Genomic DNA, 13,567 nt, shown 5'->3' with positions numbered 1-13,567 from the left:
TCTGCTACTACTACTACACACAATCTGCTACTACTACACAGGATCTACTACTACACACAATCTGCTACTACTACTACACACAATCTGCTACTACTACACAGGATCTACTACTACACACAATTTGCTACTACTACTACACACAATCTGCTACTACACAAACAATCTACTACTACACACAGTCTACTACTACTACTACACACAGTCTACTACTACACACAATCTACTACTACTACTACACAGGATCTACTGCTACTACACACAGTCTACTACTACTACTACACACAGTCTACTACTACACACAATCTACTACTACTACTACACAGGATCTACTGCTATTACACACAATCTGCTACTACTACACACACGTACATCTACTGCACGTTGTATAAATTAGACTTAGACAGACTTTGTTGTCATTTTATATGCACAAGTTATTTACAGAACCGATTCCGTTGCATCCGACTCAGGACAGTGTAAGAAAAATTACCAATAAAATAAGATAAAATACAAATGCAACATAAATACCAATCTAAAGTGCAGGAGCGATGTAGAAGACCAGGGTGATTATCAGACAGTGCATTATCTCTGTCTAACTATGTAATTTACTAACTAGCCCAATAAGCACCATTAGCCCATTAGCCACTATGCTAACAGCGTGTTGTGTGTGTTGGACAGATGAGCGTCTGACAGCGGAGCAGATGGATGAGCAGAGGATCCAGAACGTGGCCTATCAGTACCTGTGCAGGTTGGAGGAGGCCAAGAGGTCCGTGAGCACAACCTTATCATGCTAACCACATGCTAACCACATGCTAACTACATGCTAACCAAATGTCCAGCTCTGTTCAGTTAACTTTGTTGCTGTGCTTGCAGACTGTGTTTTTTTATTATTAGTGTCAGACTCTCAGTGTTTCTGGTGAAGTGGTCGACAATAGTCTGTGTACAAGCTTCAATAAGCTCCCAGAAAATCCTGCGTAGTTTCTTTTATGTGAGACGCTACAAAAGGTGTTCAGGTCAAGAATCTGGATCCGTTAGTTTCTATGAGACGTCATCAGAGACTTTCACCACATATTAGTAAACTTGAAAACATCTGAAATCGTTCAGTTCCCGATTCACACAAGTAACCATGGAGGTGTGTTCGGGGGAGGAGCTTGCTGTTCACCTGTAGTTTCTGTAATATGCTCAGGTGGATGGAGGCGTGTCTGGGGGAGGAGCTTCCTGCACCCACTGAGCTGGAGGAGGCGTTGAGGAACGGAGTCGTTCTCGCCAAACTGGGCCATCGCTTTGCTCCAACAGCCGTTCCTCTGAAGAAGATCTACGACCCGGAGCAGCTGCGATACCAGGTCACATGACTCACCTGCTCTACCTGCTGGAACCTACCATGTGTTAGTAGTCGGTAATCAGCTGTACTGGTTTCTCCAGGCTGTGGGTCTTCAGTTCCGTCACACTGACAACATCAACCACTGGAGGAACGCCATGACGACGCTGGGACTGCCGGTGGTCAGTGGACAGATGGACCAATCAGAGCTTTGGCTCATTATCATGTTGAATCCTGACCAGTCACTGCTGTTCTTCTTCTTCTTCTTCTTCTTCTTCTTCTTCTTCTTCTTCTTCTTCTTCTTCTTCTTCTTCTTCTTCTTCTTCTTGTCAGATCTTCCACCCTGAAACTACAGACGTTTATGACAAGAAGAACATGCCGAGAGCTGTTTACTGTATCCACGCACTCAGGTTCGCATGTCCACCTGTCTACTTGTCTGTCCACCTGTCTCTGTCTCTACCCGTCCTGTCTGTCTACCTGTCTAACCCTAACCTGTCTCTCTGCAGCTTGTACCTGTACAGACTGGGGTTGGCTCCACAGATTCATGACCTCTATGGAAAAGTCAAGTTCACAGGTAAACACAGAGACACAGAGAGACAGACACGGAAACAGAGACAGAGACAAAGAGACAAGAGAGAGACGTTTGGACCAATCACAGCCTGATTCATCTGTGTCTGTGTTCAGATGAGGAGATCTCCAACATGAAGCTGGAGCTCGACCGTTATGGGATCCAGATGCCGGCTTTCAACAAGATTGGAGGAATCCTGTCCAACGAGCTGTCAGTGGACCAGGCGGCAGGTAGAGACAGAGGCTCTAACTAATAGTCCTGCAGTAGCTTATGTGCGTATCCTAGTCCGGTTTGAGTCATTTCTTTTGGTACCTGGTCATTCTGCTTCATTTTAGTTTCTACTTCCTGCTTCAGGAGGAGGAGGAGCCTAAGGGCTGATTCAAACTCATCGGCTGCCATGATGTGTTGTGATGTGTTCTCAGATTTTTCGATACGCAGCACATGTATTTCCGTCCGTCACCATGGGGGGCACTATACCACGTAATGCGCCAATTTATTATACAACAGAAGAAGCCGCTTTGAAACATGGCGGGTGAAGAGGAGAATGGGTGGATAGAAATGTCTGCCAGGATGGGAAAGGGAATAGAAACCGTCAAAAAAGACTGAAATATGTGAGGGACAAATTCAGTAGACACATAAAAAGATACTATGTGTAGCCTCGTCACTGGTGACTCTGCTGCCCCCTGGTGGATGAGCAGTGTACGTTTCACTGTGAGGAAGGAAGTGGACTATGAACCAGCCCTAACCCTGTGTCCCTGTGTCCCTGTGTCCCTGTGTCCTGTCAGTCCATGCAGCGGTGCTCGCCATCAATGAGGCAGTAGAGCGAGGACATGAGGAGGACACGTGGGACGCTCTGAGGAACCCTGCTGCTCTGCTCACTGGCCTCCAGGAGGCGCTGGTCAGCCTCTACCAGGAAGTGTTGCTGCAGGCCAGGAGGACGAAGGAGGACACGGCCGGGGAGGTGAGTCTGGGGGACGTTGCCTCACCAGTAGAGACCTCATGTCCTGGTGTGATTGTCTCTAATGTGTCAACAGGGACGACCTCAGGACAGAGACATGTATGAGGAGTATCTGACACAGAAGGAGATCCAGGAGAACATTGATGTGGTCAACGGTGAGACCTCCTCCTCCTCCACCTCCTCTCTCCTCCTCTCTCCTCCACCTCCTTCTCCTCCTCTCTCCTCCACCTCCTCTCTCCTCCTCTAACCCTCCTCCTCCTCCCTAACCCTCCTCCTCCTCCCTAACCCTCCTCCTCCTCTTCTCTCCTCCACCTCCTCTCTCCTCCTCCTCCTCCTCCTCCTCCTCCTCCTCCTCCTCCTCTAACTCCTGTGGTCTTTGTCCCAGTCCGTTCTGCCGTGGAGCAGGTGGATGAGGCTCTGGATGCTGCAGATGAACTTTCTCTGCTCGTTGCTCTGCAGCTGCCATGTTTGGCCCTGAGAGGCCTTCGTCCCGACAACGTGTCCTGGTACCTGGACCAGCTGTCAGCCGACCGGCAGCAGAAGGCCCTGGTACAGAAACACGTACAATAATAACAATAATAACAATAATGACACCGTAGACACCTTGGCTGTGACCCCGACCTCTCTGACCTTTCTCTGACCTCTCTGACCTTTCTCTGACCTCTCTGACCTCTGACCTTAGGACCAGGGCTGTGTTGACCCTCTGGAGCCTGACGAGCTGCAGGAAGGCGTTGCCGTTGGTAACCGTGATGCTCAGAGAGCCAGAAGCGGTGAGTAACTTCCTGTACCTGAACACACCTGTGGACCAGGACCCAGGATGAACCTGTGTGTGTGTTTCAGTTGATGAAGCTGTGACCAGAGTCAATGCGTCGCTGCGCGGCAACGACCCCAGACACACCGTCAGCTGCCTGATGACCTCTGACCTCCAGCTGCCTGAAGTGTTTCCATCAGCTGCAGCGCTTTACCACAGAGAGCTGCAGCTGCTGCAGAGGCAGACTGAGCAGGTAACCTCACCTGAGACACATCTGAGACACATCTGAGACACACCTGAGACACACCTGAGACACACCTGAGACACACCTGAGACTCACCTGAGACTCACCTGAGACTCACCTGAGACTCACCTGAGACAGGCAGCTGTTGGGGCGATCATGTTGCTGTGTTTCCTCTCGGTTCCTCCAGGGGGAACTGCAGCAGGAGGAGCTGTTTGTTGCCGTGGAGATGCTGTCAGCTGTCGCACTCATCAATCAAGCCTTGGAGGCGGGAACCCAACAGAGCTTTGGTTCCTCATTGGTCAGTCCTTCAGCTGGACTGTCTGAGGTAGATCACACCCTGATGGACAGGTGAGAGTCGTGATGATGTCACCTGGTCAATGAGGTCATCACACGTCACCTGGTCAGTGACGTCATCACTGTGTGCAGGTACTACCAGGCTCTGCTGAGTGTGAAGCAGCAGGAGGGAGGACGTCTACTCACCTGGAATCAGCTCCAGGAGGGAATCAACACGGTCAACAGCTCAGAGCACGAAGAGCATCAGCGTATGTGACACTTTCCACACAACAACACAACAACACTTCTGTGTGACCCCTGTCTGACCCCTGACCCCTGTGTGACCCCTCCAGGGCTGCTGTGGGGGGGTCAGGTCCGCCAGGCTGTGGTGGGTGGTGACATCCAGGCCCTGCTCTCTGCTCTGCTGCTGCCCTCTAGTGGCGTGGAGGAGGTGTTGCCTGCCAACGGCTGCAGATATCTGACGCTGCTCAGAGCCCAGGTAATTCAGTTCAGTTCAGTTTTATTTATATAGAACCAATAACAACACAAATCGTCTCAAGACGCTTCACTAAAACAGCCTGAAACCTCCAGAGCAGCCTGAGGGAAAAACTCCCTTTAACAGGAAGAAACCTGGAGCAGACACAGTGGTTAGTAAGAGAAAATCAAATTAGAAAAGGTATGACATCACGCAGGGTCTCCATAGCAACACAGCCGTCACACCTGAAGTCAGATGACCAAGTTACTCACTCTGTGCTTCAGGTGTGCAGGGACCCGGGAGCTGAGCTGGGATTGGCTGATATCCAGGAAGTGGTGAAGACGGCCAATCAGCAGAGTCAGAAAGCTCTGAAGAGTGAGTCACATGATCTAAAAACTCTGTTATAGTACAGAGGGACTGGACTTGGTATCGTTCGCACGTAGCCAACATCTGCAAGAATCATTTCTGTTGGTACCTGGTCCGTCTGGTTCCCCCTGTGACAACTCCACCCAAACACTACGAGGCGCTGTGTCTTTTTACCGGTCGGGTTCAAGTTTGTTTCTACTTCCTGCTTCACTTTGTGTCTCCAACCCTCCTCAGTTGACTTGACCGATTCTTTATTGATCCAGAACTATCAGTTAGAAAATGGAGGAGATGGAGAAGCAGCCGGAAACACGCTGCTACCAAGAGAACCAATCACAGCTCTAGTTACATTCCTGCTGTGATGCTAAGCTAGTCTCTACGTTAACATCGCAGCCTCTGCATCAGTCAGGTTTGCTGTCAGTGGTTCGTGGTGGTGCAGTAACGTCTCCTGAATGTGTCCCAGTGTGTCTGGCGGTGGCGGCCGTGAACCAGGCGGTGAAGGAGCAGCGGGTGAAGCAGACGCTGCGTGTTCTGTCTCTACCAGAGGTGGCGCTACAGGGACTTCATCCTGACTGTGCTGCTGATTATCAGAGAGCTCTGAACGCCCTGATCACTCACAGAAAGGACTCAGGTAAAGAGCTCTAGTGTTACCTGGGGTTCAGATATTATGGTCCTCTAATGTCCATAGTTGTGTCTCTGCTGCAGGTCAGAGACACTTTCCTCTTTCTATGGATCATAAACTCTACATCAGAGTCTGTTGATCCAAGGACCTGATGAACACATGAATGGTGGAGTTAACGGGTTCATCCTGGTCTGAATGAATGTGTCTCTGCTCCCTCACATCTGTCCACACTTTGATTCATTAAACGTCTTCAGGACGAGAAAAGAGACAGAAAAAAGACCAGAATCAAACTAAATCCTAGAGGTGGTTTTCTCTGGACCAGGTTTATCTCAGGACGTCTGTGTTACTTTAAACTGTAATTTTTACTTTTATAAATTACAGACATCGATGATTCACACAGACCTTATAACAGATTCCCAGACGTCCAGATTAACGTCCTAACGCAAACAGCTGATTGGTCTGTGTGTGTCCAGGAGACAACAAGAGTCCGTGGGTTCGAGTTCGGCTGCAGGACGGATCCTTTTATTACTTTCACCTGAACAGACTGGAGGGGCGCTGGGACACACCTGACGGCTTCAGACACAACAACGTCTTCATGGACCAGCAGGACATACAGGTGAGACACACCCGAGGGACAGGTCCTAGAGTCCTCAGTCAGTGGGTCAGTCCCCATCTCTAGTCGTCACCTGTCGTGTGACGTAATGTGACCTACAGGAAGTGGTCAGCAGTGTCTCGGCATCGTTCAGGCGTGGCGTCCTCTGGAGGAGCAGGGAAGCCCTCATAGTCGGCCTGCAGGCTCAGTGTCGCGGGTTCCTGATCAGACGGCAGCTCGAGGCTCGGCAACATTATCTGAGGACTCAGACACCTGCAGCCGTTACCATCCAGGTGAGAGCCTGTTCCCATCAGTCCAGACTTGGGGAGAAGCGGACCAGCTTAACATGGTAATGATGGTGCTTGTTTTAGAGTCACTGGAGGAGGTTTGTCCAGCAGAGGGCGTACCGACAGCGCCTGGAGGTCCTTTACGGGAACTGGAGAGCTGTGGTCAAGGTAAGAGACACCTGAGAGACAACACTGGGAATAACATTATATTAATTATTATCATAATTAATTAATAATAAATGTTCTCATTGACCAGATCCAGTCGTTTGTGAGAATGTGGCTGATGAGACGACGCCATCAAGCTCGGCTCAGTTTCTTCCGACGCAACGTGAGTCGTTTATGCTAAACTAGGCTAATTGTGTCCCAGCTTTATGCTAAACTAGGCTTACTGTCCCCGGGGGGGGCAATTAAGGGCCCATCCTTATGCTAAGCTATTATGCTATGCTATCCTTATGCTAAGCTAGGCTGACTGTCTTCCACAGGTGAGCGCTGTGGTAAAGATCCAGGCCTTCTTCAGAGCCAACAGAGCCCGAGAGGACTACAGGATGCTGGGTGAGATCACTAACGAGGTCACTAACGAGGTCACTAACGAGGTCACTAACGAGGTGCTGGCTCTCATTAGCCAGTTTCAGTTGTTGATAAGCTCTTCCCGCCTTACCTGTCTCAGTGCACTCAGCCACGCCCCCTCTGTCAGTGGTGAGGAAGTTCATTCACCTGCTCGATCTGGGGGATGGTGACATCAGAGAGGAGGCGGAGCTTCTGCGTCTGAGGGAGGAGCTTGTGAGGAGCATTCGCTTCAACCGGCAGCTGGAGTCAGACCTGAACCTGATGGACCTGAAGATTGGCCTCCTGGTCCGGAACCGGGCCACGCTGCAGGTAGGAACCCCCAGAGAACCTGGTCCTGACCCCCCTACAGAACCTGGTCCTGACCCGTCTCTCTGAACAGGAGGTGGTGTCTCATTGTAAGAAGCTGACAAAGAAAAACAAAGAGCAGCTTTCAGACCTGATGGATGTGGAGAAAAGTAAAGGGCTGAAAGCTCTGAGCAAAGAGAGGAGGGACAGACTGGAGGCCTATCAACACCTGTTCTACCTGCTGCAGGTAACACACACATACCTGTCTACCTACTGCAAGTGAGTGATGATGTGATGATGTGTTAGCTGGTCCTGGTGAGTGATGATGTGATGATGTGTTAGCTGGTCCAGGTGAGTGATGATGTGTTAGCTGGTCCTGGTGAGTGATGATGTGATGATGTGTTAGCTGGTCCAGGTGAGTGATGATGTGATGATGTGATGATGTGTTAGCTGGTCCAGGTGAGTGATGATGTGTTAGCTGGTCCAGGTGAGTGATGATGTGATGATGTGTTAGCTGGTCCAGGTGAGTGATGATGTGATGATGTGTTAGCTGGTCCAGGTGAGTGATGATGTGATGATGTGATGATGTGTTAGCTGGTCCAGGTGAGTGATGATGTGTGTGTCTCAGACCCAGCCTCTGTACCTGGCCCAGCTGATCTTCCTGATGCCTCAGAGCCGCTCCACCTCCTTCGTGGAGATGTTGGTCTTCAGTCTGTTTAACTACGGCTCTGACCGGCGGGAGGCCTTCCTGCTGCTGCAGCTGTTCACCGAGGCGCTCAGATATGAGATCAGGTAACCTACCTGCTGTGATGTCACTGTGATGTCACTGTGATGTCACTGCGTTTTTCTGACTGTGGTTTATGACGTCAGGCTGAAAGTGGAGCGGCCTCAGGACGTGGTCACAGGGAATCCGACCGTCATCAGGATGCTGGTGAACTTCTACCGTCACGCTCGTGGTCAGAACACCCTGAGAGAGGCTCTGGGTCCGGCTCTCCAGGACGTCCTGCAGGACCGGACCCTCAGCATCAGAACCGACCCACTGGACGTCTACAAGACCTGGATCAACCAGACCGAGACCCAAACCGGACACAAGAGGTCGGGTTCATAAAAACATGTTGGTTAGAAGCTGTAGGTACATAAACAAAAGATATCATGGCTCTACTCTGAGCCTGTACACCTGTACACTCACCTGTACACTCACCTGTACACACACTTGTACACTCACCTGTAGATTCACCTGTACACTCACCTGTACACCTGTACACTCACCTGTACACCCACCTGTACATTCACCTGTACACTCACCTGTACACTCACCTGTACACCTGTACATACACTTGTACACTCACCTGTACATACACTTGTACACTCACCTGTACATACACTTGTACACTCACCTGTACACCTGTACATTCACCTGTACACTCACCTGTACACTCACCTGTACACTCACCTGTAGATTCACCTGTATACCTGTGCATTCACCTGTACACTCACCTGTACACTCACCTGTACACCTGTACACTCACCTGTACACCTGTACATTCACCTGTACACTCACCTGTACACTCACCTGTACACTCACCTGTACATTCACCTGTACACTCACCTGTACACCTGTACACTCACCAGTACACTCACCTGTACACCTGTACACTCACCTGTACACTCACCTGTACACTCACCTGTACACCTGTACACTCACCTGTAGATTCACCTGTATACCTGTACACTCACCTGTACATTCACCTGTACACTCACCTGTACACCTGTACATTCACCTGTACACTCACCTGTACATTCACCTGTACATACACTTGTACACTCACCTGTACATTCACCTGTACACTCACCTGTACATTCACCTGTACATTCACCTGTACATTCACCTGTACATACACTTGTACACTCACCTGTACACTCACCTGTAGATTCACCTGTACATACACTTGTACACTCACCTGTACACTCACCTGTGGACCTCTGAGGGACTGGTCTGTCTTTGCAGCTCTCTCCCCTACGAGGTGTCTCCTGAGGACGCTCTGTCTCACCCTGAAGTCCAGAGACGCATCGACATCGCTATGGTCAACCTGAAGAACCTGACGGACCGAGTCCTCAAAGCCATCACCTCCAACCTCCACAAGCTACCGTGAGTCTCCACCCAAACCTGGACCCTCAGGACACACGTCTGGAACTGTCCTCCTGTCCCTCCCTCATCTTATTCTGTTGGGTTTGTCCTAGGTATGGTCTACGTTACACGGCCAAGGTCCTCAGAGACACCCTGAAGGCAAAGTTCCCTGAGGCCAGAGAGGACGAGCTGTACAAGGTGATGCACCGTCCACTAGGGACGTCCCTCTGGTCCTAAATGTCCTAGACTCTGCCCCTGTAGGGACGTCCCTCTGGTCCTAAATGTCCTAAATCCTGCAGATCGTGGGGAACCTGGTCTACTATCGCTACATGAACCCAGCAATCGTGGCTCCAGATGGGTTTGACGTGGTGGACCGTCCGACGGGATCCGGATCCGTCCTGCAGCCCGACCAGCGCCACCTCCTTGGCTCCATCGCCCGGATGCTGCAGCACGCCGCCTCCAACAAGAGTTTCCACGGCGACGGGGACCACGTCCGAACCCTGAACCAGTACATCAGCCAGACCCACAGCAAGTTCAGGTCTCTGCTTCGGACCCAGCATGGACCCCTGTCAGGTCCTGGTCCAGGTTTCTGACGGCTCTCTCTGGGGTTCTGTTTGTCAGGAAGTTCCTGGTGTCCGTCTGTGACGTCCCGGAACCAGAGGACAGGTTCAGGATGGACGAGTTCTCAGAGCTGCTCATCGTCAACAGACCCGTCATCTACATCTCAGTCAGCGAGCTACGCAACACCCACCAGGTCAGGACCTGACCCTGAACCTGAACCAGGACCTGGTCCAGAACCAGGACAAGAACTAGGATCTGGATCTGGAGGATATCTCATTCTGTCTCACCCTGTCCCCGTCCCCATCTCTGTCCCTGCAGCTCTTGCTGGACCACCATGAAGCTTTGTGTCCGGACCCCTCAGACCCCCTCAGGGTTTTACTGAAGGACCTTGGACCGGTTCCCAGCCTACAGGAGCTCATGGGTACTAAAGCCAGCTGTTAGCAACATTAGTAGCATTAGCAGCATCGCTGATAATGCTAATGTTTCTGACCATGTGTTTCAGGAGAGTCGTCATCAGCTGATCCAGGACCAGGACCAGAGGTTTCTCTGACTCTCACCAACAAGTTTGACATCTTCGACGACTCCAGCGACAAACCAGACACTAGAGGACTGCTGCTCAGGTAGCTTAGCATGTTAGCTTAGCATGTTAGCCTTCCCTGCTCAGGTCTGTAAGTATTTTAAATCTTTGTTTGTTTAGCACTAAGCAGCTGATTATCGACGTAATCAGGACTCAGTCAGGGGACTCTCTGAGAGACATCCTGAGGACAACAACCTCACCTGACCAGGTAACACACACACACTAACACACACACACAACCTCACCTGACCAGGTAACACACACACACTAACACACACACACAACCTCACCTGACCAGGTAACACACACACACTAACACACACACACAACCTCACCTGACCAGGTAACACACACACACTAACACACACACACAACCTCACCTGACCAGGTAACACACACACACAACCTCACCTGACCAGGTAACACACACACACACACACACACACACACACACTAATAATACACACTAATACAGACCTGACCAGGTAACACACACACAGACACACACATTAACACACACACACACACACACACACACTAATACACACTAATACACACCTGACCAGGTAACACACACACAGACACACACATTAACACACACACACATGAGCAGGTGACAGACTCACACCTGTGACCTGACCCTCTGGAACAGGAAGTGTGTCATGATTGGCTGGTTCAACGTCGCGCTCGTCGAGATGCTCAAACACCTGAGAAGATGAAGAGGAACCCGTCTCTGGTTGCCAATGGTAACCTGGGTCTGGAGGAGAAGAAGAGGAAGATCCTCCGGAGTCTTCGTCGCCTGGAGGCTTTGGGGGTTCTGAGATCGTCTCAGGCTGAGAACCAGATCCTGCAGATGATTGCTAAGGTGAGGCTAATATGCTAAGCTATCAGAGCGAGGGAAGCTAACATGCTAGTTACCTGAGCAGTGGAGGCTAATGTGCTAAGCTAGGAGATGCTAACCCTATCCGTTTGAATGTCCAGGACATCCGTCAGCAGCGCGTGCGCCGCCAGCGTCGGGGGGCGGAGCTTCTGAAGCTACGTCAGACTCTGAACCAGCTGCAGGTGAAGAGCAACTTCCACAGTGAACAAGTGGACTACTACAGACATTACATCACTTCCTGTCTGGACCACCTGACCCCCCACAGGTACACCTGTCCTCGCTCTCATTGGCTCTCAGGCTGAGACTCATCCTTCTCTCTGATTGGCTCTCAGGCTGTGACTCATCCTTCTCTCTGATTGGCTTGTGTTGCAGTAAATCAGCCAATAAGAAGACAGACGGCAGAGGGAAGAAGAAGATTCCTGCTTTGAGCTACAGCGCCGCCCGGCTGCAGGAGAAGGGAGTTCTGTTAGAGATTCAAGACCTGCCGACCTCACAGTGAGAATAGGCCACATCATTAAGACCACCTGGTTATGTCTGGACCTTCTACTGCCACTGTTCCTAATGTTGTGGCAGATCTAGGTGATGATGACAATGTTAACCTCAATCTCTTCTCTCCAGGTTTAAGAACGTCATCTTTGACATTGTTCCTGGATCCGAGAAAGGAAGCTTCAACGTCAAGGCTCGATTCCTTGGAGTCGAGATGGAAGAGTTCCCACTCAAATACCAGGTACATGCAATTCAGTTTTATTTTATTTACATGGCATCAGTAACAACACAAATTGTGTCAAGACGCTTCACAAAGGCCGCGGTTAGTAATAGAAAATAAATGATAAGATATTAGAGGACAGGAGCCGGAGAAGAAAGAGGAGAGGACATGTCCTCAGTGCATCGTCCCCCTGCAGCCTGGACCTATAGCAGCATCACTAAGGGACAGTTAAGTCCAGCTCTAACTATAAGCTTTGTCTAAAAGGAAAGTCTTAGTCCTGACCTTAAAATACCAGGTTAAATACCAGGTGCACATCAGATCAAATACCTGACGGCTGTGGTGGTGTTGCAGGACCTGCTGCAGCTCCAGTACGAGGGCGTAGCCGTGATGAAGATGTTCGATAAAGCCAAAGTCAACGTCAATCTGCTCATCTTCCTCCTCAACAAGAAGTTCTTCAAGAAATGAGTGATGTTTGTCTCTCTCCTATCTTTGTGTTTCTATTTATCATCTAGACATATATATATATCTATCTACATCTATAAAGCTGTCCTACTTTATATATGAGCAGAACAGAGTGGGACATCTCCCTGCACTCCTGTTTTTACACCTGAATACTAACAGAGCGAGGCCTCTTCACTAAACCCATCACTGTATCACACACTATATGTTTATTATCTGTCTGTATTCGTCCTAGTAGAATTTAAACCGAGCGACACGTCCTCTCTCTACACCAGAGACAATAACTATCTGCGATCACTGCTGTGGGCGGGTTATATAACTTAGCATATAGCATGTAGCATGTAGCATGTTCTACTGACTGTAAATATTTCCTGTCACTTCCTCTTTTCTTTGTTCACGTTTTTAAATCTTTTTACCGAATAAATGATTTTAGTTTAAGTTCATTCTGGTTCGGTTCTTCCTGAACTTTAGATCTTAACAGGACGTGAGTCACATCTGGGTTAATAACATCTGGCTTCATCATCATCTTCATCATGATGAGACACTTTTAATAAAATCTGGTTCTGATCTCAATCCGGATGAAAACACGTGACCTCAGTGTTGAGGCCAAATGAGAATCAGAAGCTGAAGAGAAGAGTGAGGAAGGTTCATGTCCACATCTCACCTGACGACCTTTAAACCAAACCAACTTTATTTCTGGGACTCTCTTCATGAGTTGAACCAGATGTTAAAAAAAACAAATGACGTTTTGTGTGTTGTGAGTTTAGGGTGAAGATGTTTCCTACTGGTCGAACGCAGAGTGAAACCAGCAGCAGATGAAATTTCTTTATTTGAATCAAACTCCTTTCGTCCGGTTTCACATTCACAATATTTACAGACTCAGCAGGTTTTGGTTCAGATCACTTCACTTCTTTGGGTTTTTCATTGACATTAAACCATCAGACACGGACCAGGAC

At 49.6% G+C, this 13,567-nt stretch overlaps 1 protein-coding gene across 1 annotated transcript in view; it reads left to right on the top strand.

The window, feature by feature from the left end:
* iqgap3 (IQ motif containing GTPase activating protein 3) overlaps nt 1–13,054 on the top strand; it is a 13,374-nt gene extending 320 nt beyond the window's left edge. The window contains exons 2-38 of the mRNA XM_047598773.1: nt 676–763; nt 1,184–1,340; nt 1,420–1,497; nt 1,649–1,725; nt 1,822–1,889; nt 2,000–2,113; nt 2,669–2,844; nt 2,918–2,996; nt 3,227–3,390; nt 3,524–3,611; nt 3,682–3,845; nt 4,024–4,184; nt 4,263–4,378; nt 4,463–4,608; nt 4,869–4,959; nt 5,411–5,578; nt 6,043–6,185; nt 6,284–6,454; nt 6,533–6,616; nt 6,705–6,776; nt 6,931–7,000; nt 7,116–7,324; nt 7,395–7,547; nt 7,929–8,092; nt 8,171–8,395; nt 9,309–9,449; nt 9,542–9,626; nt 9,728–9,966; nt 10,050–10,182; nt 10,308–10,410; nt 10,492–10,609; nt 10,687–10,774; nt 11,219–11,431; nt 11,548–11,711; nt 11,819–11,941; nt 12,065–12,173; nt 12,504–13,054. Coding sequence (XP_047454729.1) covers nt 676–763; nt 1,184–1,340; nt 1,420–1,497; nt 1,649–1,725; nt 1,822–1,889; nt 2,000–2,113; nt 2,669–2,844; nt 2,918–2,996; nt 3,227–3,390; nt 3,524–3,611; nt 3,682–3,845; nt 4,024–4,184; nt 4,263–4,378; nt 4,463–4,608; nt 4,869–4,959; nt 5,411–5,578; nt 6,043–6,185; nt 6,284–6,454; nt 6,533–6,616; nt 6,705–6,776; nt 6,931–7,000; nt 7,116–7,324; nt 7,395–7,547; nt 7,929–8,092; nt 8,171–8,395; nt 9,309–9,449; nt 9,542–9,626; nt 9,728–9,966; nt 10,050–10,182; nt 10,308–10,410; nt 10,492–10,609; nt 10,687–10,774; nt 11,219–11,431; nt 11,548–11,711; nt 11,819–11,941; nt 12,065–12,173; nt 12,504–12,617 — 4,856 coding nt within the window. The 3' untranslated portion in view covers nt 12,618–13,054. The remainder of the gene's footprint in view (nt 1–675; nt 764–1,183; nt 1,341–1,419; nt 1,498–1,648; nt 1,726–1,821; nt 1,890–1,999; nt 2,114–2,668; nt 2,845–2,917; nt 2,997–3,226; nt 3,391–3,523; nt 3,612–3,681; nt 3,846–4,023; nt 4,185–4,262; nt 4,379–4,462; nt 4,609–4,868; nt 4,960–5,410; nt 5,579–6,042; nt 6,186–6,283; nt 6,455–6,532; nt 6,617–6,704; nt 6,777–6,930; nt 7,001–7,115; nt 7,325–7,394; nt 7,548–7,928; nt 8,093–8,170; nt 8,396–9,308; nt 9,450–9,541; nt 9,627–9,727; nt 9,967–10,049; nt 10,183–10,307; nt 10,411–10,491; nt 10,610–10,686; nt 10,775–11,218; nt 11,432–11,547; nt 11,712–11,818; nt 11,942–12,064; nt 12,174–12,503) is intronic.
* The last annotated feature ends 513 nt before the right edge of the window (nt 13,055–13,567 follow it).

This window comes from Mugil cephalus, chromosome 11 (assembly GCF_022458985.1).
Source record: "Mugil cephalus isolate CIBA_MC_2020 chromosome 11, CIBA_Mcephalus_1.1, whole genome shotgun sequence".
Lineage (NCBI taxonomy): Eukaryota > Metazoa > Chordata > Actinopteri > Mugiliformes > Mugilidae > Mugil > Mugil cephalus.
This window is presented reverse-complemented; position numbering and strand designations above follow the sequence as displayed.